Here is a 22,326-nt window from a genome sequence, read left to right as displayed (position 1 = left end):
ATTTTAACGCACCATATGTAATACACACAAACCATATGTGATACACATTTGCCATATATGATACACATTCACCACGTGTGATATACAGCATGTGTGATACACATTCACTATATGTGATACACATTCATTGTATGTGACACACATTTACCATATGGGATATACATTCACCATATGTGATAGGCAGTCACCATATGTGACATTAATAATAGTAGTAATAATATTATTTCTACAAGTACATGTACAAGGTATACTGGCCTAGCTGACATAAATGACATACTATAGGTCAGCCATCACAAATCTGGCATCATTGGGACCTGTCGTGTGCCAGATTATCAGGTTTGCCGGATTACAGAGTGGTTAGGTTAGAATACACTTAATAAACTTAACCAACTTAACTTACACAAGAAAGTTCATTGAACATCGGCAAAAATCGAAAATTTCCGCTAGTTTGAGCTCAATTTCGAGGTACTTTTCATTGTGAAACCAATCAAAGTCGTATCTGTTTCTGTAATATATCTTCCATTCTATCTAATGAGACCAATAAAACGAGAATACAACAATAAAAACCATTCGAAAATATACCGCTAAGGGGTGGCTAATGGCTGTGAAGTGAACTCCGTTATTTATCATCCGATTTTTTCCATTTTTGGTGTACGTTAAGAAGCATATTTCCATCATACATTGCCCAGGTTTCAATAAGATAGCCCAACAAACAACTGAGAAAAAATATTTACCAAAAATCATACATGGCAAGCCCAAGCCAGGCACTGGAAATAAGTCACTTTGTCTGACTTTTTTGGGTTATCCTCAGTTCTCTATACATACGCTACTATGTATGATAATCTATGTAACTGTATTGTGCATACCTGAATTTACTTACTTCTGCTCTGTTGATTGAGTACAAGAAACTGCCCATTCACCTATTTCAGCTACCCAATAAAGTGGTCAGAAATTGGCAATTTGGCCAATTTCACACAAATTTCAAAAGATGCCAATTTCAAAATAGGGTCCAGAATAATAATAAGATAGCTCAATAAATAACTGAGAAAAATTTTTTTTACCAAAACTCATATATGTATGGCAAGCCCAAGCCAGGTATTGGAAATAAGTCGCTCTGACTTGTTTGGGTTATCCAAGGTTCTCTACACATATGCTGCTATGTTGATAATCTTTGTAGAGGAGATAGCTTTTTTGTTTCAGTTTTATGGTGCATTACGAGTGTATATCACAGCCCTGTGCTACACTCCATTTTCTCTAATATAAGCCCCCAGGACAGGGATAGGAGGATGATACTTGTATCTCATATCCTCTTCATACCTCCATCAAACTGCTCGATATTATGCCAAATATTATTCATTCTGGAATATTTACCATGTTTTTATGTCATTTATATTCTTTATTATGTCATATTAAATCAGTTGTGATAGGCAAATGAGCTGTAGTGTTGATATAAGCATAATAATAAGGTATATTCCCCTGCATCACGAGACTGAGCTCATGGCAACTGACAGTGTCTTCATAGCCACCTTATCTTTTATGGACAATGTACTGTGTCGGTGCTTTACGTAATGAGAAGCATTTCTTTTATTTGTTGGAACTATGGCTAGGGCTAAAAGTAAGCAGGTTATAACAATAAATGGAGAAAAAGAAATTGGAATGACTTGCTTAGCAAGTAGCGCCACCAAACAGTACCAGCAGGTTGGTGTGGCGACCCTGGAAATTTGAAATTATGCTAGCCGAATTTTTTTTTTTTTATTTTTATTAACACATTGGCCGATTCCCACCAAGGCAGGTTGGCCCAAAAAAGAAAAACTTTCACCATCATTCACTCTATCACTGTCTTGCCAGAGGGGTGCTTTATTTGCAGTGTATGGTATTTATGGTTGTGTTCTCATTTTCTTGGTCTCATTTGATAGAATGAAGGATACGTTACAGAAATAGAAATGATTTTGAATGGTTTTCAGACTAAAAATACCTCAAAATTGAGCTCAAAGTAATGGAAATGTTCGATTTTTGCTGATGTTCGAGAGTAAACAAATTACGTCATGCATCCAGTACATGTCAACAGGTGGGTCTAATGTGCTTTCACAAATGTGCTGATGTTATTTATACCAATTTTACATCAATGCAGTAGCCTGTATAACAGTAAATCTTCTATTTTTTGTGTGAATAAAAATTCAAAATGGAAAGCAAGCATAATATAAGAGGGACCTGGAGACATGACTAATGAACAGAGAAAATGTTATTTTAGTGCCAGGAATGTCTGTCTTGTTTATTCTGGACCCTATTTTGAAATTAGCCTTACTTGAATTGTGTATGAATTTGGCCAAATTACCAATTTCTGATCACCTTATTGGGTAGTTGAAATCAGTAAATAGGCAGTTTCTTGTACACAATGGATAGAAGAAATGGAATTCTAGCAAAATAGCTATGAGTTTGGTCAACTAGAAGAATGGAATTGGCTGAAAATAGGGCTTAAAATGGGCTAAAGTGCTGTGCAGGGTAACCCAAAAAATAAAGAAAATCCCCAAAAAGAAAATACTTTCATCATCATTCAACACTTTCACAACACTCACACATTATCACTGTTTTTGCAGAGGTGCTCAGAATACAACAGTTTAGAAGCATATACGTATAAAGATACACAACATATCCCTCCAAACTGCCAATATCCCAAAAACCCAAACTCAACATTTAATGTAGTGAAAATGTGTAAAAAAAACTTTGATCTACTTTTTTTTTTGGCATTGTTAAAGTGTAGGCATTGTACTTCCCATTTCCAGGACTCAAGTCCGACTATATGAAAATAACCGGTTTCCCTGAATCCCTTCACTAAATATTACCCTGCTCACACTCCAACAGATCGTCAGGTCCCAAGTACCATTCGTCTCCATTCACTCCTATCTAACACGCTCACACACTTGCTGGAAGTCCAAGCCCCTCGCCCACAAAACCTCCTTTACCCCCTCTCTCCAACCCTTTCGAGGACGACCCCTACCCCTCCTTCCTTCCCCTATAGATTTATATGCTTTCCATGTCATTCTACTTTGATCCATTCTCTCTAAATGACCAAACCACCTCAACAACCCCTCTTCTGCCCTCTGACTAATACTTTTATTAACTCCACACCTTCTCCTAATTTCCACACTCCGAATTTTCTGCATAATATTTACACCACACATTGCCCTTAGACAGGACATCTCCACTGCCTCCAACCGTCTCCTCGCTGCTGCATTTACCACCCAAGCTTCACATCCATATAAGAGTGTTGGTACTACTATACTTTCATACATTCCCTTCTTTGCCTCCATAGATAACGTTTTTTGACTCCACATATACCTCAACGCACCACTCACCTTTTTTCCCTCATCAATTCTATGATTAACCTCATCCTTCATAAATCCATCCGCCGACACGTCAACTCCCAAGTATCTGAAAACATTCACTTCTTCCATACTCCTCCTCCCCAATTTGATATCCAATTTTTCTTTATCTAAATCATTTGATACCCTCATCACCTTACTCTTTTCTATGTTCACTTTCAACTTTCTACCTTTACACACATTCCCAAACTCATCCACTAACCTTTGCAATTTTTCTTTAGAATCTCCCATAAGCACAGTATCATCAGCAAAAAGTAACTGTGTCAATTCCCATTTTGAATTTGATTCCCCATAATTTAATCCCACCCCTCTCCCGAACACCCTAGCATTTACTTCTTTTACAACCCCATCTATAAATATATTAAACAACCATGGTGACATTACACATCCCTGTCTAAGACCTACTTTTACCGGGAAGTAGTCTCCCTCTCTTCTACACACCCTAACCTGAGCCTCACTATCCTCATAAAAACTCTTTACAGCATTTAGTAACTTACCACCTATTCCATATACTTGCAACATCTGCCACATTGCTCCTCTATCCACTCTATCATATGCCTTTTCTAAATCCATAAATGCAATAAAAACTTCCCTACCTTTATCTAAATACTGTTCACATATATGCTTCAATGTAAACACTTGATCTACACATCCCCTACCCACTCTGAAACCTCCTTGCTCATCCGCAATCCTACATTCTGTCTTACCTCTAATTCTTTCAATTATAACCCTACCATACACTTTTCCTGGTATACTCAGTAAACTTATTCCTCTATAATTTTTACAATCTCTTTTGTCCCCTTTCCCTTTATATAAAGGGACTATACATGCTCTCTGCCAATCCCTAGGTACCTTCCCCTCTTTCATACATTTATTAAACAAAAGTACCAACCACTCCAACACTATATCCCCCCCTGCTTTTAACATTTCTGTCATGATCCCATCAGTTCCAGCTGCTTTACCCCCTTTCATTCTACGTAATGCCTCACGCACCTCCCCCACACTTACATTCTGCTCTTCTTCACTCCTAAATGATGGTATACCTCCCTGTCCCGTAAATGAAATTATCACCTCCCTTTCTTCGTCAACATTTAAAAGTTCCTCGAAATATTCTCACCATCTACCCAATACCTCCATCTCCCCATCTACTAACTCCCCTACTCTGTTTTTAACTGACAAATCCATACTTTCCCTAGGCTTTCTTAACTTGTTTAACTCACTCCAAAATTTTTTCTTATTTTCATTAAAATTTCTTGACAGTGCCTCTCCCACTCTATCATCTGCTCTCCTTTTGCACTCTCTCACCACTCTCTTCACCTTTCTTTTACTCTCCATATACTCTGCTCTTCTTATAACACTTCTGCTTTGTAAAAACCTCTCATAAGCTACCTTTTTCTCTTTTATCACACCCTTTACTTCATCATTCCACCAATCACTCCTCTTTCCTCCTGCCCCCACCCTCCTATAACCACAAACTTCTGCCCCACATTCTAATACTGCATTTTTAAAACTATTCCAACCCTCTTCAACCCCCCCCCCCCCCACTACTCATACTTTGCACTAGCCCACCTTTCTGCCAATAGTTGCTTATATCTCACCCGAACTTCCTCCTCCCTTAGTTTATACACTTTCTTCTCCCTCTTATTTGTTGTTGCCATTTTCCTCTTTTCCCATCTACCTCTTACTCTAACTGTAGCTACAACTAAATAATGATCCGATATATCAGTTGCCCCTCTATAAACATGTACATCCTGGAGCCTACCCATCAACCTTTTATCCACCAATACATAATCTAACAAACTACTTTCATTACGTGCTATATCATACCTTGTATATTTATTTATCCTCTTTTTCATAAAATATGTATTACTTATTACCAAACCTCTTTCTACACGTAGCTCAATTAAAGGCTTCCCATTTTCATTTACCCCTGGCACTCCAAATTTATCTACTATTCCCTCCACAACATTTTTACCCACTTTAGCATTGAAATCCCCAACCACCATTACTCTCACACTTGATTCAAAACTCCCCACGCATTCACTCAACATTTCCCAAAATCTCTCTCTCTCCTCTACACTTCTCTCTTCTCCAGGTGCATACACGCTTACTATAACCCACTTTTCACATCCAATCTTTATTTTACTCCACATAATCCTTGAATTAATACATTTATAGTCCCTCTTTTCCTGCCATAGCTTATCCTTCAACATTATTGCTACTCCTTCTTTAGCTCTAACTCTATTTGAAACCCCTGACCTAATCCCATTTATTCCTCTCCACTGAAACTCTCCCACCCCCTTCAGCTTTGTTTCACTTAAAGCCAGGACATCCAGCTTCTTCTCATTCATAACATCCACAATCATCTCTTTCTTATCATTTGCACAACATCCACGTACATTCAGACTTCCCACTTTGACAATTTTCTTCTTTTCTTTTTAGTAATCTTTACAGGAAAAGGGGTTACTAGCCCATTGTTCCCGGCATTTTAGTTGACTTTTACAACACGCATGGCTTACGGAGGAAAGATTCTTATTCCACTTCCCCATGGATATAAAAGGAAAAGTAATAAGACCAAGAACTATTAAGATAAAATCAAAGAAAACTCAGACGAGTGTGTATAAATAAACGTGTACATGTATGTGTAGTGTGACCTAAGTGTAAGTAGAAGTAGCAAGACGTACCTGTAATCTTGCATATTTATGAGACAGACAAAAGACACCAGCAATCCTACCATCATGTAAAACAATTACAGGCTTTCGTTTTACACTCACTTGGCAGGACGGTAGTACCTCCCTGGGTGGTTGCTGTCTACCAACCTACCTATGTACATAGATTTTGCTTGTACTTATCTGGTATGTTTTTTTTATTTTCAAAGAGAACAAATTGGCAGTAAGAGTGTGAGTGTTGCTGTCACTCCTAATGGTTATGCTGACGCTCCCTACAATGGATATTTTGCCATGCCAGAAGAGCGCTCTATGAAGTTCAGCACTTTCCTTGATATAATGGAGGATCCCAAAAACTACCCAGGGGTATGAACTTTCTTATAATTTATTTACTTATTGTGTCTTGCTTAACTTAAAAGGCTTTTCATTAACTCTTTCAGTGTCTGTGCCAATGTTCTATGATTTTGATGCCAATGTCCATTCCGTATTACCACACCATGAGCTCAGCTCACTCAGATAAGCTGTGAGCTGTAAATTTGGGCCTAGATATGAAAGAGTCGCTGTATGCAGTAAGTGTGCGCCATATAAAAAAATAATCTTGTAGCATGCAGTGATTGATGAGAAAAAAGCTACAACAGTTTTTCTGGTTTAAAATGGCAACTTTGAAGTGTATTTTCATATGACCTCCACTACTCATTCTGTAACTGTTGGAGTGCCACAGGAAAGTATCCTAGGTTCTCTACTCTTTCTTATTTACATCATTGACCTCCCAAATGCATGATGCAGATGACACCACTTATATTTTCTCCCATCCAAATCCAGCTATACTTAGTGACACTGTAAACAGCGAGCTTCTAAAAATATCAAATTGAATGACTATCAACAAACTCACTCTCAATATAGACAAAACCAACTTCATGCTTTTTGGAAACAGAGCATTAAATATCCAACTAAACATATTGATAAATGGTTCACCCTTTACAAGACACACTGAGGGCAAATTTCTAGGTCTCCACCAGACCCACATCCATCATATAACTAAGGAAGTTTCCAAAACTGTAGGCATCCTTTCCAAGGTACGATACTATGTATCCCAAATGGCGCTCCTTACCTTGTATCGCTCATTAATATACCCTTACCTCACCTATGGTATTTGTGCTTGGGGATCTACCACTGCCAACTATCTTAAACCTTTAATAACCCAACAAAAAGTTGCAGTGTGGATGATCACAAACTCCAGTGCCAGACAACACACCCCACCACTCTTCAAAAGCATGAACTTACTTAATAAAAAAAATATACACACTTATTATTGTGCCTACTATATATACAGAATATTAAACTCTAATATAAATCCTCCACTCAGACTTCTCCTAGACAGCTACAACAAAACACAGACATAACATGAGGCACTTAACACTTTTTGACATCCCTTATGTCCATTTCACTCTGCAAAAATGCAATGCACATAAAGGGCCCGAAGATCTGGTTCTCTTTGCCTAAGCCAGCAAGAGGTCCCCTGCACACAAATCAGTGTAGGATTATACTTAAAAATAATCTCATCTCTTAATAATAACCATACCCACACTATGCTAATCTGTAACCAAATTTGAAGCAACTCTCCCAAATATTTTTTTTATCCCGTATCAGTGATTATGTGAGAGTGAGGTGAAAGTGTTGAATGATGATGAAAGTATTTTCTTTTTAGGGATTTTCTTTCTTTTTGGATCGCCTTGCCTCAGTGGGAGATGGCCGACTTGTTAAAAAAAAACCTATTAAACCATTATTACAAACCTAAAAATGTATGTTTGCATCATAAAGTGTGCTATCTCTGTGCTATCTCATATTAATAATACATTAAAATGTGAATATATGTAAATTACCACTCTTTACCTGTCTAGACTTAAGTATTAGGTTAATTAAATCTGCCCAAAATGCCTCAGCATGATAATGGCTTTCTTTGTACCAATCAAATTATGAAATGTAAACACACACTGTAGCCTTTGCAAAGAAATAAACTTTTGTATTTGTATGGTTTTTATGCTTGCATTTGATGGTTGGTCTTATTTGATAGACTGGAAGATATGTTACAGAAATGGAGATATTTTGATTGGTATGAGGATAGAAAATAGCTTGAAATTGAGCTCAGATTAATGGAAATAATTCATCACTCATCCAATACGTGTCCAGCTGGTGGGTCTAACATGAATAGGCAATGTCTTGTGTCTGTTGAATAGTATGAAAGGATGCTAGTGAAATAGCCAAGAATTCATCTGCTTATTTCCGATGAGAAAATGTTGGTTTCAATGAATATCCCTGAATAACAAAGAGTCACAATACCCGCACATAGGAGAGGGGAGCTTACCATGACATTTCAGTCCGACTTGGACCATTTACAAAGTCACTTTATAAATGGTTCAAGTCAGACTGAAACGTCGTTGTAAGCTTCCCTCTCTTATGTGCAGGTTATGTATTTGTGAATATCCCTGAAATTGACTGCATTGCTTGGAAGTTTTTTCATTCTCTTCAAGGACAGCTGCTTTGAAGCTGGTGAAAAACTCTTCATACAAGAAATTAAAGCTACCATCTTCTTTCTTTGATCAGACATGATAACCTACTGGCACTGTATATGACCCTTACAGTTTTACTGCTTACCTATAAGTATAATAATAAACCTCCTTGCTGGAATTTTTTACAGACGACCTCATTTTTTCAAGGATTTGTTTGTTTCATACACCAGGCCAGGGTGCCCCATGGCCTGGTGGCTAAAGCTCTCGTTTCACACAGTGAGAGTCCAGGTTCGATTCCCAGCAAGGGTAGAAACATTGGGCGTGTTCCCTTTACACCGGTTGTCTATGTTCCCCATCAGTAAAATGGGTATCTGGGTGCTAGTCAACTGGTGTGGGCTGCATCCTGGGACAAAACTGACCTAATTTTCCCAAAATGCTCTGCCTAACAAGTGGCTTTTTATATAGTAGTATGTCACCTAGGAGGGCTGAAACCCATGGCAAGGCAGTCTTGAAACTATTAGGCCAGTGTGTTATCCACTGAACCATGCCAGCCTAATAAGATTCATCCAACTACTTATATTTCTGTGCACCATAGGAAGGTTAGGATGGGTTCCACTATGACAACAATGTGGATGATCACACAATTGTAAACATTGCTATGCAATGTTTACAATTGTGTCATTACATTTTATTGAGTCATACAATTGTTTGATTAATGCAAATGTTCCTCTGATGTGTGATTGTTATCAAGAATTTTTTTTTTTTCCATATAAGCTGTATCCTACTAATAGAGGGCAACCCAAAGAAGCAAACACATTCACCATCACTTAATAGTTCTGTCCAGAAGTATACAGAGATCACAATGGAAATCTTTCTTCTTCTTTCAACACACCGGCCGTATCCCACCGAGGCGGGGTGGCCCAAAAGGAAAAACGAAAGTTTCTCCTTTTACATTTAGTAATATATACAGGAGAAGAGGTTACTAGCCCCTTGCTCCCGGCATTTTAGTTGCCTCTTACAACACGCATGGCTTACGGAGGAAGAATTCTGTTCCACTTCCCCATGGAGATAAGAGGAAATAAACAAGAATAAGAACTAGAAAGAAAATAGAAGAAAACCCAGAGGGGTGTGTATATATGTGCTTGTACATGTATGTGTAGTGTGACCTAAGTGTAAGTAGAAGTAGCAAGACGTACCTGAAATCTTGCATGTTCATGAGACAGAAAAAAGGACACCAGCAATCCTACCATCATGTAAAACAATTACAGGCTTTCGTTTTACACTCACTTGGCAGGACGGTAGTACCTCCCTGGGCGGTTGCTGTCTACCAACCTACTACCTATAACAATGGAAATAACCCTTTGAATTGCAAGATAATAAATTAATGAAGTCAAATTTTGATATATAAATTGTTAATAGTGTTTCTCAGTGTTTTCACCTTGTGCTTGCAGGTGTTTTATGTGCAGAAACAAAACTCCAATTTTGCCACAGAGTTCACAGAGCTTCTTGCTGATGCAGCTCCAGATATACCATGGTTCACTCAAGCGCTTGGTCAACCTCCTGATGCTGTGAATTTCTGGATGGGTGACCAACGGGCTGTTTCATCAAGTGAGTGTTGATTATATGTCTACTGATCACTTATCTTTTCCTTATCTTTAACCAGCAACTTGTATTCCTGAGAAGCAAGGTAGGCATTGCTTACTCTATAAAAGTTCTTCAAACCATACCACGGGTGGGGTTTGAACCCGCAGTATGGTTTGTTTGCAATCGTGTCATTACGATTTCGTGAGTCAAAAGTTCTTCCTTTCAGAATTAAAATATTTCTTTGTTTAATTACCATATTACTGTATTTAAATGTGCAGTATATAGAATTCTGCGGAAAGTAACATTTTTGAGAGGATTCAGGGGAAACCAGTTAGCCAGACTTAAGCCCTGGAAGTGGAAAGTACAGTGCCTGTAACCTGAAGAACAGGTGGGGATGTTGTAGTGCAGAGGGTCATCTGAACTGTGATGTCTACTCTCCTTGCAGGACAGTGATTGAATGAGTGACTGTAAAGGCATTTCCTCTTTTCTGGATCACCCTACCTCAGTGGGTGATGGCCTGTGTGTTAAAAAATTGGCCTTTCAAAGACTTAGGCAATGTTAGAGTTACTAGTCTGCAATTTTTTGCCAGAGCTCTACTTCATGCAGAGGAGCTGTCTTCATTTTATAAGGGTTCTAGGGTTTCATTTAGATCTAGGTTCTTTCTTCATACCTATTGAATGTTCATTCTAATGATATTTTGCACTTTTTTGTAAATAAGGAACTTCATGAATTTGGTCTAGGTGTGAGCTTATGTCATATATACAACCTGCATGCAGAGTTGGTAAAAAAGTGCATCCTCCATTGTTTATTAAATATTTATTCATACTTATCTTTTAAATTTTTGCTCATTTCATTTTCATCATTAGGATATAAATCTCCTGTGACTAATGGTCCAGTTCCACAGATAGTTTTTGACTTCTGCATGTGCAGAATGTTTGGGGGTTTCTTGCAATATCCTGGATACCTTTTTGTGCCTTCTTCGTTGCTTTCATCTATTGCAATTATGTAATTTTCTGCTCTATCAGAGCAATCTTTTGACAAAAATTGTCTTTCCTTCATCGTGACAACATTTTGTTTTGATTTATTATTTTTATTATCACACTGGCCGATTCCCACCAAGGCAGGGTGGCCCGAAAAAGAAAAACTTTCACCATCATTCACTCCATCACTGTCTTGCCAGAAGGGTGCTTTACACTACAGTTTTTAAACTGCAACATTAACACCCCTCCTTCAGAGTGCAGGCACTGTACTTCCCATCTCCAGGACTCAAGTCCGGCCTGCTGGTTTCCCTGAACCCCTTCATAAATGTTACTTTGCTCACACTCCAACAGCACGTCAAGTATTAAAAACCATTTGTCTCCATTCACTCCTATCAAACACGCTCACGCATGCCTGCTGGAAGTCCAAGCCCCTCGCACACAAAACCTCCTTTACCCCCTCTCTCCAACCTTTCCTAGGCCGACCCCTACCCCACCTTCCTTCCACTACAGACTGATACACTCTTGAAGTCATTCTGTTTCGCTCCATTCTCTCTACATGTCCGAACCACCTCAACAACCCTTCCTCAGCCCTCTGGACAACAGTTTTGGTAATCCCACACCTCCTCCTAACTTCCAAACTACGAATTCTCTGCATTATATTCACACCACACATTGCCCTCAGACATGACATCTCCACTGCCTCCAGCCTTCTCCTCGCTGCAACATTCATCACCCATGCTTCACACCCATATAAGAGTGTTGGTAAAACTATACTCTCATACATTCCCCTCTTTGCCTCCAAGGACAAAGTTCTTTGTCTCCACAGACTCCTAAGTGCACCACTCACTCTTTTCCCCTCATCAATTCTATGATTCACCTCATCTTTCATAGACCCATCCGCTGACACGTCCACTCCCAAATATCTGAATACATTCACCTCCTCCATACTCTCTCCCTCCAATCTGATATTCAATCTTTCATCACCTAATCTTTTTGTTATCCTCATAACCTTACTCTTTCCTGTATTCACCTTTAATTTTCTTCTTTTGCACACCCTACCAAATTCATCCACCAATCTCTGCAACGTACATAATTCAATAGCTCTTTTTCTGTACAATGGTCTATACTCTCTTTACACCTACCATCCGACTTACGACCTGCTCGACATACGATCATTCGACTTACGACCGTCTTTTCTATGCCAAATTTCTGGGGAATAAACAACTATCTATGTTGTACACAGTGTTTATCCTAAACCTTTCAGTATAAAATACAGTACTAACAGCATAAAAAGTAAAGTAAAAAAATGAAATACCAAAATAAAACAATAAAATAAACTCATTTAAAAAATGTGATGCTGATATTCAGTAGTAAGGTTCGACTTACGTCCATTTCAACTTACAACCAGTTTGTTGGAACCGAACTCAGTCATAAGTCGGATGGTACCTGTACTTGATTGTCATTTAAGTATATTCATCAGTACATATTTATACTGAAAAAGAGGATAAATAAGTATACACGATATGATGTAGGGCGAAATGACAGTAGTTTGTTGGATTATGTATTGGTAGATAAAAGACTGTTGAGTAGACTTCAGGATGTACATGTTTATAGAGGGGCCACAGATATATCAGATCACTTTCTAGTTGTAGCTACACTGAGAGTAAAAGGTAGATGGGATACAAGGAGAATAGAAGCATCAGGGAAGAGAGAGGTGAAGGTTTATAAACTAAAAGAGGAGGCAGTTAGGGTAAGATATAAACAGCTATTGGAGGATAGATGGGCTAATGAGAGCATAGGCAATGGGGTCGAAGAGGTATGGGGTAGGTTTAAAAATGTAGTGTTAGAGTGTTCAGCTGAAGTTTGTGGTTACAGGAAAGTGGGTGCAGGAGGGAAGAGGAGCGATTGGTGGAATGATGATGTAAAGAGAGTAGTAAGGGAGAAAAAGTTAGCATATGAGAAGTTTTTACAAAGTAGAAGTGATGCAAGGAGGGAAGAGTATATGGAGAAAAAGAGAGAGGTTAAGAGAGTGGTGAAGCAATGTAAAAAGAGAGCAAATGAGAGAGTGGGTGAGATGTTATCAACAAATTTTGTTGAAAATAAGAAAAAGTTTTGGAGTGAGATTAACAAGTTAAGAAAGCCTAGAGAACAAATGGATTTGTCAGTTAAAAATATGAGAGGAGAGTTATTAAATGGAGAGTTAGAGGTATTGGGAAGATGGAGGGAATATTTTGAGGAATTGTTAAATGTTGATGAAGATAGGGAAGCTGTGATTTCGTGTATAGGGCAAGGAGGAATAACATCTTGTAGGAGTGAGGAAGAGCCAGTTGTGAGTGTGGGGGAAGTTCGTGAGGCAGTAGGTAAAATGAAAGGGGGTAAGGCAGCCGGGATTGATGGGATAAAGATAGAAATGTTAAAAGCAGGTGGGGATATAGTTTTGGAGTGGTTGGTGCAATTATTTAATAAATGTATGGAAGAGGGTAAGGTACCTAGTGATTGGCAGAGAGCATGCATAGTTCCTTTGTATAAAGGCAAAGGGGATAAAAGAGAGTGCAAAAATTATAGGGGGATAAGTCTGTTGAGTGTACCTGGTAAAGTGTATGGTAGAGTTATAATTGAAAGAATTAAGAGTAAGACGGAGAATAGGATAGCAGATGAACAAGGAGGCTTTAGGAAAGGTAGGGGGTGTGTGGACCAGGTGTTTACAGTGAAACATATAAGTGAACAGTATTTAGATAAGGCTAAAGAGGTCTTTGTGGCATTTATGGATTTGGAAAAGGCGTATGACAGGGTGGATAGGGGGGCAATGTGGCAGATGTTGCAAGTGTATGGTGTAGGAGGTAGGTTACTGAAAGCAGTGAAGAGTTTTTACGAGGATAGTGAGGCTCAAGTTAGAGTATGTAGGAAAGAGGGAAATTTTTTCCCAGTAAAAGTAGGCCTTAGACAAGGATGTGTGATGTCACCGTGGTTGTTTAATATATTTATAGATGGGGTTGTAAGAGAAGTAAATGCGAGGGTCTTGGCAAGAGGCGTGGAGTTAAAAGATAAAGAATCACACACAAAGTGGGAGTTGTCACAGCTGCTCTTTGCTGATGACACTGTGCTTTTGGGAGATTCTGAAGAGAAGCTGCAGAGATTGGTGGATGAATTTGGTAGGGTGTGCAAAAGAAGAAAATTAAAGGTGAATACAGGAAAGAGTAAGGTTATGAGGATAACAAAAAGATTAGGTGATGAAAGATTGAATATCAGATTGGAGGGAGAGAGTATGGAGGAGGTGAACGTATTCAGATATTTGGGAGTGGACGTGTCAGCGGATGGGTCTATGAAAGATGAGGTGAATCATAGAATTGATGAGGGAAAAAGAGTGAGTGGTGCACTTAGGAGTCTGTGGAGACAAAGAACTTTGTCCTTGGAGGCAAAGAGGGGAATGTATGAGAGTATAGTTTTACCAACGCTCTTATATGGGTGTGAAGCGTGGGTGATGAATGTTGCAGCGAGGAGAAGGCTGGAGGCAGTGGAGATGTCATGTCTGAGGGCAATGTGTGGTGTGAATATAATGCAGAGAATTCGTAGTTTGGAAGTTAGGAGGAGGTGCGGGATTACCAAAACTGTTGTCCAGAGGGCTGAGGAAGGGTTGTTGAGGTGGTTCGGACATGTAGAGAGAATGGAGCGAAACAGAATGACTTCAAGAGTGTATCAGTCTGTAGTGGAAGGAAGGCGGGGTAGGGGTCGGCCTAGGAAGGGTTGGAGGGAGGGGGTAAAGGAGGTTTTGTGTGCGAGGGGCTTGGACTTCCAGCAGGCATGCGTGAGCGTGTTTGATAGGAGTGAATGGAGACAAATGGTTTTTAATACTTGACGTGCTGTTGGAGTGTGAGCAAAGTAACATTTATGAAGGGATTCAGGGAAACCGGCAGGCCGGACTTGAGTCCTGGAGATGGGAAGTACAGTGCCTGCACTCTGAAGGAGGGGTGTTAATGTTGCAGTTTAAAACTGTAGTGTAAAGCACCCTTCTGGCAAGACAGTGATGGAGTGAATGATGGTGAAAGTTTTTCTTTTTCGGGCCACCCTGCCTTGGTGGGAATCGGCCAGTGTGATAATAAAAAAAAAAAGAAGAACAGGAGGAGAATGAGGTAATCAGTCCCTCCTCTCATATGCCGTATTCTATTCAAGATTGATGGACTGACCACATCGTCTCAAGGTTGAGGGACTGATTACCTCATTCTCCTCCTGTTCTTCAAGTTTATCCTTTGTATGGACTGATGAAGCCACTGTGTGGCGAAACATTTCCTCAATAAAGATACCCAAGAGTTGCACATGTGTCTAATTTAACAGCTCCTTATTTTGTTTCTGTTTAGTTAGCATGTTTCCAGGAACTTTTTCTAGTACATCACTTTGATTTACTGTCTTCCACTTTATATCTGAGACATTAAAATATCCAAGGAAACTAATATTTGATATGGGATTTTGAAAAATTTCAAGGCAGTAATTTTTCTTATCTTCTCTTTGAAATTCTTAGCCATTGCTAATTGTGGTTCATATGCAAACATAATTACTAGATTTTTGCTCTCCACCTTAACACCCAGACTGTCCATTGTACAATTTGATGAATTGAGCAGTTCCATTCAGCAAAATGTCTTTCATATTTAGTCCTACTTCTCCCTTTGACCTATTCCCTCTCTCACATCTATAAATATTGCAATAGTTTACCCATATTTCACTCTCCAAAACATTCCCTGCACATTTCTGTAAAATGTTCCAAACTCTGCATTTGTTTCTGTAAGGAGCCCACTTACATAGTTAACTTAGTTATTTTTATTTGTTTTCTAACCCTGAATGTTGACAAGAGGAAGAACTTATCATTTGTAATGCTGTGGTGTAGTGTGAGTTTTCCTAGTACCTCTGGTATTGTACTATCTTATGATATAACTTGTGTACTTAATTACAATCTTCCCAATATTGTTTGGAATGTAGGCTTGTGTATGTTTGGCCCTGCTGTATGAAGAACTGGTATGCGGTGTTTTATTGTCATGTGTATCTGATCCTAGTTTTCTCTATTTTGCTTCTTTGTTTTTCTTTGGATGGTATCTCTCTCCATAGTAATATTTTATTATTTACCACGTATATCGGTTATTTTTATATAGCCGGACTTGAGTCCTGGAAATGGGAAGTATAATGCCTGCACTCTAAAGGAGGGGTTCGGGATAATGGCAGTTTGGAGGGATATGTTGTGTATCTTTATACGTATATGCTTCTAAACTGTTGTGTTCTGAGCACCTCTGCAAAAACAGTGATTATGTGTGAGTGAGGTGAAAGAGTTGAATGATGATGAAAGTATTTTCTTTTTTGGGATTTTCTTTCTTTTTGGGTCACCCTGCCTCGGTGGGAGACGGCCAACTTGCTAAAAAAAAAAAAAAATCTCTGGGGGAAGTGGAACAGAATTCTTCCTCTGTAAGCCGTGCATGTTGTAAGAGGCGACTAAAATGCCGGGAGCAAGGGGCTAGTAACTCCTTCTCCTGTATAAATTACTAAATTTTAAAGGAGGAACTTTCGTTTTTCCTTTTGGGCCACCCCGCCTCGGTGGGATATGGCTGGTATGTTGAAAGAAAGAAAAGATCTCCGTATTATTATTTTCTCCTCACATAGAACTTTGGATAACACGAAGAGTAAGATAACAAAAAAAAAAAGAAAATGGCAGCAGGCAATGCTGAAGCAAAGTAGAATAGCCAGACAAAGTAAGAGTAAGATAGCAGGAAAATCCCAGAAACAATGCAGTAAACACAACTGAAAGTACCACAGAAAAAAAATAGGTAAGATGAAATGTGTAGATATTTATGGCATGGTATCTACACATTATATAATAATGTGTAGATACCATGCCATAAATATCTACACATTTCGTCTTGCCTGTCATTTTTTTCTGGTATCTACACATTATATAATAATGTGTAGATCTTTTTTCTTTCAACACACCGGCCGTATCCCACCAAGGCAGGGTGGGCCGAAAAAGAAAAACTTTCACCATCATTCACTCCATCACTGTCTTGCCAGAAGGGTGCTTTACACTACAGTTTTTAAACTGCAACATTAACACCCCTCCTTCAGAGTGCAGGCACTGTACTTCCCATCTCCAGGACTCAAGTCCAGCCTGCCGGTTTCCCTGAACCCCTTCATAAATGTTACTTTGCTCCCACTCCAACAGCACGTCAAGTATTAAAAACCATTTGTCTCCATTCACTCCTATCAAACACGCTCACGCATGCCTGCTGGAAGTCCAAGCCCCTCGCACACAAAACCTCCTTTACCCCCTCCCTCCAACCTATCATTTTTTTCTGTGACACTTTCAGTTGTGTTTACTGCATTGTTTCTGGGATTTTCCTGCTGTCTTACTCTTTGTCTGGCTATTCTACTTTGCTTTGGCATTGCCTGCTGCCATTTTTTTTTTTTTTTTTTTTTTTTCTATCTTATTCTTCATGTATTCCAAAGTTCTACGTGAGGAGAAAATAATATTATTATTTACTACGTATATCGGTTATTTTTATATAGCCGGACTTGAGTCCTGGAAATGGGAAGTACAATGCCTGCACTCTAAAGGAGGGGTTCGGGATATTAGCAGTTTGGAGGGATATGTTGTGTATCTTTATACGTATATGCTTCTAAACTGTTGTGTTCTGAGCACCTCAGCAAAAACAGTGATTATGTGTGAGTGAGGTGAAAGAGTTGAATGATGATGAAAGTATTTTCTTTTTGGGGATTTTCTTTTTTGGGTCACCCTGCCTCGGTGGGAGACGGCCAACTTGTTAAAAAAAAAAAAAAAAAGTATCTACACATTTCATCTTACCTATTTTTTTTCTGTGGTACTTTCAGTTGTGTTTACTGCATTGTTTCTGGGATTTTCCTGCTGTCTTACTCTTACTTTGTCTGGCTATTCTACTTTACTTCAGCATTGTGTGCTGCCATTTTTTTTTCTGTCTAGCTCTTCATGTATTCAAATTAAAATCCAGATTAAAAAATTTATTTCTTTGCATTGTATTCTATGTTCAATTTACATGCAGTAAAATATTGTTAAGCACATAGAAAGCCACTAACGTACATGAGCATTTCGGGTTGTAAGTGCAAATTCAAATTTATGGGAACAAATTCGGTCTATAACGGTACCTGATTTCTTTGCAAGTAGTACATTGAGATTATGTATTTATAATAATGGGTTGCAGTACAAAGAGCCTCTATCATGCCTAGGTATTATGGGGCGACTTAATGGCTTACTGACTACTTAACACTAAAGAAATTATCATAGCTGTACAATAGTTCTATTAATTATAAATGAATCTAATTTATATAAACCAAAGGATATATTCATATATACAAAAATGCTTTTTATGAAACATGATTCAACTATATTCCTGTCCACACTGGACAATACGTTCAAAAGTAAATGTTGAAATTATATTATGGGAATATAACATTGTGATTTGCTAAAAGTAGTCTACAGTGTGAGAATGCTACAATTTGGTGTGGGGCAGTACTGTTTTGGGTAGGTATTTTTACTACTATGTAGTAATTAGTCAACATATGAACTTGGGCATCTAGTCTTGAAGTTTTAAGATTTAGGTAATTGGGGGATTTATTGGTAAAGTTAAATACTGAGTAGTAAGTATTTAGTCTACGGTGAGTAAATGGCTTTTGAGAAGAGTCTTAAACTGATTTTCAGACCGGGTTACTTTAGTATTTTCTGGTAATGAATTCCAAATTTTGGGGCCCTTTATGTGCATAGAGTTTTTACACAGTGTGATATGGACACGGGGTACATCAAAAAGGGATCTGTGTCTTGTGTTATGGTCGTCTGTCCTGTTAAGATTGGTGAGGAGAAGTTTGAGTGGAGGGTTTATGTTTGTGTGTATTGTTCTGTGCATGTAGTAGGCACATGAATAAGTATGGATGTTCTTAATGGTGAGCAGATTTAGACTTTCGAATATTGGTGGAGTATGCTGGCGGGAGTGGGAATTTGTTATCATTCTGATTGCTGCTTTTTGCTGGGTTATTAGTGGTCTTAGGTGATTTAATGTTGTTGATCCCCATGTGTATATTCCATATGTGAGATAAGGGTAGATGAGTGAATGATATAGTGCAAGGAGAGCTGATTGTGGAACATAGTATCGTATCTTTGATAGTATGCCTACTGTCTTAGAGATTTTCTTGTTAATTTGTTGTATATGTGTCTGGAACTTGAGGCTACTGTCAAGGTGGATTCCTAGGAATTTTCCCTCTGCAAGTCTTGTGACGGGTGATCATACACTTTAGACAAAAGGTACATGGTCTACTCTTTGCATTCCTCCCCCTCATATCTCTTCTCTTTAATATGTCATCTTTGCTTGCATCTTTAGCTACTCCACTTCTTTGATTAGCCAATTTTAACCTAAGTTATTTCGTTTGGGAGAGTCACATTGTGATTCTCACAGTAACCAGATAGTGTCTTCTCACCTCTTTTCTTCTCCACACCTTCAACATCACTGCTCCTCCTCATCTACATCTACAAGATCAGAGCCTCTCACATATTTCTTTCTTTCAACAAACCGGCCGTATCTCGCCAAGGCAGGGTGGCCCAAAAAGAAAAACGAAAGTTTCTCTTTTTAAATTTAGTAATTTATACAGAAGAGGTTACTAGCAGCTTGCTCCTGACATTTTAGTCGCCTCTTCCGACATGCATGGTTTACGGAGGAAGAATTCTGTTCTGCTTCCCCGTAGAGATAAGAGGAAATAAACAAGAACAAGAACTAGTAAGAAAATTGAAAAAAACCCAGAGGGGTTTATATATATATATATATATATATATATATATATATATATATATATATATATATATATATATATATATATATATATATATATATATATATATATATATATATATATATATATATATGCTTGTACATGTATGTGTAGTGTGACCTAAGTGTAAAAAGAAGTAGCAAGACATACCTGAAATCTTGCATGCGTATGAGACAGAAAAAAGATACCAGTAATCCTGTTTTTTTTTTTTTTTTTTTTTTTTTTTTTTTTTAACACACCGGTCATATCCCACCGAGGCGGGGTGGCCCAAAAGGAAAAACGAAAGTTTCTCCTTTTACATTTGGTAATATATACAGGAGAAGGGGTTACTAGCCCCTTGCTCCTGGCATTTTAGTCGCCTCTTACAACACGCATGGCTTACGGAGGAAGAATTCTGTTCCACTTCCCCATGGAGGTAAGAGGAAATAAACAAGAACAAGAACTAATAAGAAAATAGAAGAAAACCCAGTAGGGTGTGTATATATATGCTTGTACATGTATGTGTAGTGTGACCTAAGTGTAAGTAGAAGTAGCAAGACGTACCTGAAACCTTGCGTGTTTGTGAGACAGAAAAATGGACACCAGCAATCCTACCATCATGTAAAACAATTACAGGTTTCCGTTTTACACGCACTTGGCAGGACGGTAGTACCTCCCTGGGTGGTTGCTGTCTACCAACCTACTGCCTAACTATCTATATACTCTTCCTCAGTAGCACTGGAATTTTATTGGACAGTAATAAATGCCTAACTTACAGACAATAAGAGCATACTTGAACATTGCTTTATATGGATGACTAAATGAACTTGTTGACATGCTTGCATGTCTACCATAAATGCTACTACTCTGTGTGCAGTATAGAAATCCTATGAAAGTTAGCAAGCTAATATACACCTGACCACTGCTACCATCCTTACCATTGTGGGTGAAGTAACATGCTCTCTCAAAGTCAACAAAGCAATTGGATATTACTTTGTTCTTGTTTCTTAAGGCCTTTATATACTCCCCTCCTTTCTTCAATCCAAACCTAATTGGGAGACTGCCTCACTGAACTTTACACCTCATACTTATGAACTGTACAATGTTCCTTTCGCATATCGGGAACTTCATCACTGTGTGCGCTGACCTGCAGTAGCCGGGCATCATTCCATCCTTCCCCACAAAGTCAATGCTCAGTCTGGTAACCTAATACAGTGGACCCCCGCATAACGATTACCTCCGAATGCGACCAATTATGTAAGTGTATTTATGTAAGTGCGTTTGTACGTGTATGTTTGGGGGTCTGAAATGGACTAATCTACTTCACAATATTTCTTATGGGAACAAATTTGGTCAGTACTGGCACCTGAACATACTTCTGGAGTGAAAAAATATCGTTAACCGGGGGTCCACTGTATATGACTGACTTAAATGTTAGTGCTAAATTACTTTCATCATACATGTATATTAGTAATCAGTTTAGGAAGGAATATTTTAACCCTTTCAGGGTCCGTCCCGTAGATCTACGGCTTTACGTTCAGGGTCCAAACCGTAGATCTACGCCATGAGCTCAGCTCACTCTGATAAACTGTGAGTGGTACATTTGGGCCTAGATATGAGAGAATACATCTATGTGGTATGTGTGCACCACATAAAACAGATCCTGCAGCACACTGTGTATAATGAGAGAAAAAAAAATGAAATCATGATTTTTCGATTAAAACAGCAACTTTGCAGTGTTTTTTCGTATGTTTTTTATAGTTGTATTTGCGATTTCTTGGTCTCATTTGATAGAATGGAAGACATATTACAGAAATAGAGATGATTTTGATTGGTTTTAGCACTGGAAATGGCTTGAAACTGAGCTCAAAGTAGCGGAAATGTTAAATTTTTGCCGATATTCAAGAGTAAACAAACGACCTCACACGTCTAATACACGCCAGCTGGTGGGTCTAATATACATTCACAAATATGGTGATGATATTTATACAATTATTACAGTATTGCATAACAGTAAATCTTCTATTTTTTGGTGTGAATAAAAATTCATTATGTGAATAAAAAATCAAAATGGAATTTATTTGTAAAGCCTCAAAACATAACTAATGAACAGAGGAAATGTTAGTTTAGTGCCAGGAATGCCTACATTGTTTATTCTGGACCCTATTTTGAAATTGGAATATTTTGAACTTTGTGTTAAATTGGCCAAATTAACAATTTCCGATCACTTTATTTTGTAGTTGAAACAGTTGACTTGGCGATTTCTTGTGCTCAATCGATAGAATAGAAGTAATACTAGTGAAATAGCTAAGAATTTGGTTGATTGGAATAATGTAATTGGCCTAAAATGGGAGTCAAAGTCGGCAAAATCGCCGATTCGTAAATATCGCTGACACAT

At 38.4% G+C, this 22,326-nt stretch overlaps 1 protein-coding gene across 1 annotated transcript in view; it reads left to right on the top strand.

Annotated features, from left to right (window-relative positions):
• The window catches only part of LOC128700898 (Jumonji domain containing 7), a gene marked incomplete at its 5' end in the record, with an annotated part of 34,704 nt that overhangs the window by 3,756 nt on the left and 8,622 nt on the right, over window positions 1-22,326 (top strand). The window contains 2 exons of the mRNA XM_070081585.1: window positions 6,262-6,415; window positions 10,011-10,167. Coding sequence (XP_069937686.1) covers window positions 6,262-6,415; window positions 10,011-10,167 — 311 coding nt within the window. The remainder of the gene's footprint in view (window positions 1-6,261; window positions 6,416-10,010; window positions 10,168-22,326) is intronic.

This window comes from Cherax quadricarinatus, unplaced genomic scaffold (assembly GCF_038502225.1).
Source record: "Cherax quadricarinatus isolate ZL_2023a unplaced genomic scaffold, ASM3850222v1 Contig3233, whole genome shotgun sequence".
Taxonomy (NCBI): Eukaryota; Metazoa; Arthropoda; class Malacostraca; order Decapoda; family Parastacidae; genus Cherax; species Cherax quadricarinatus.
This window is presented reverse-complemented; position numbering and strand designations above follow the sequence as displayed.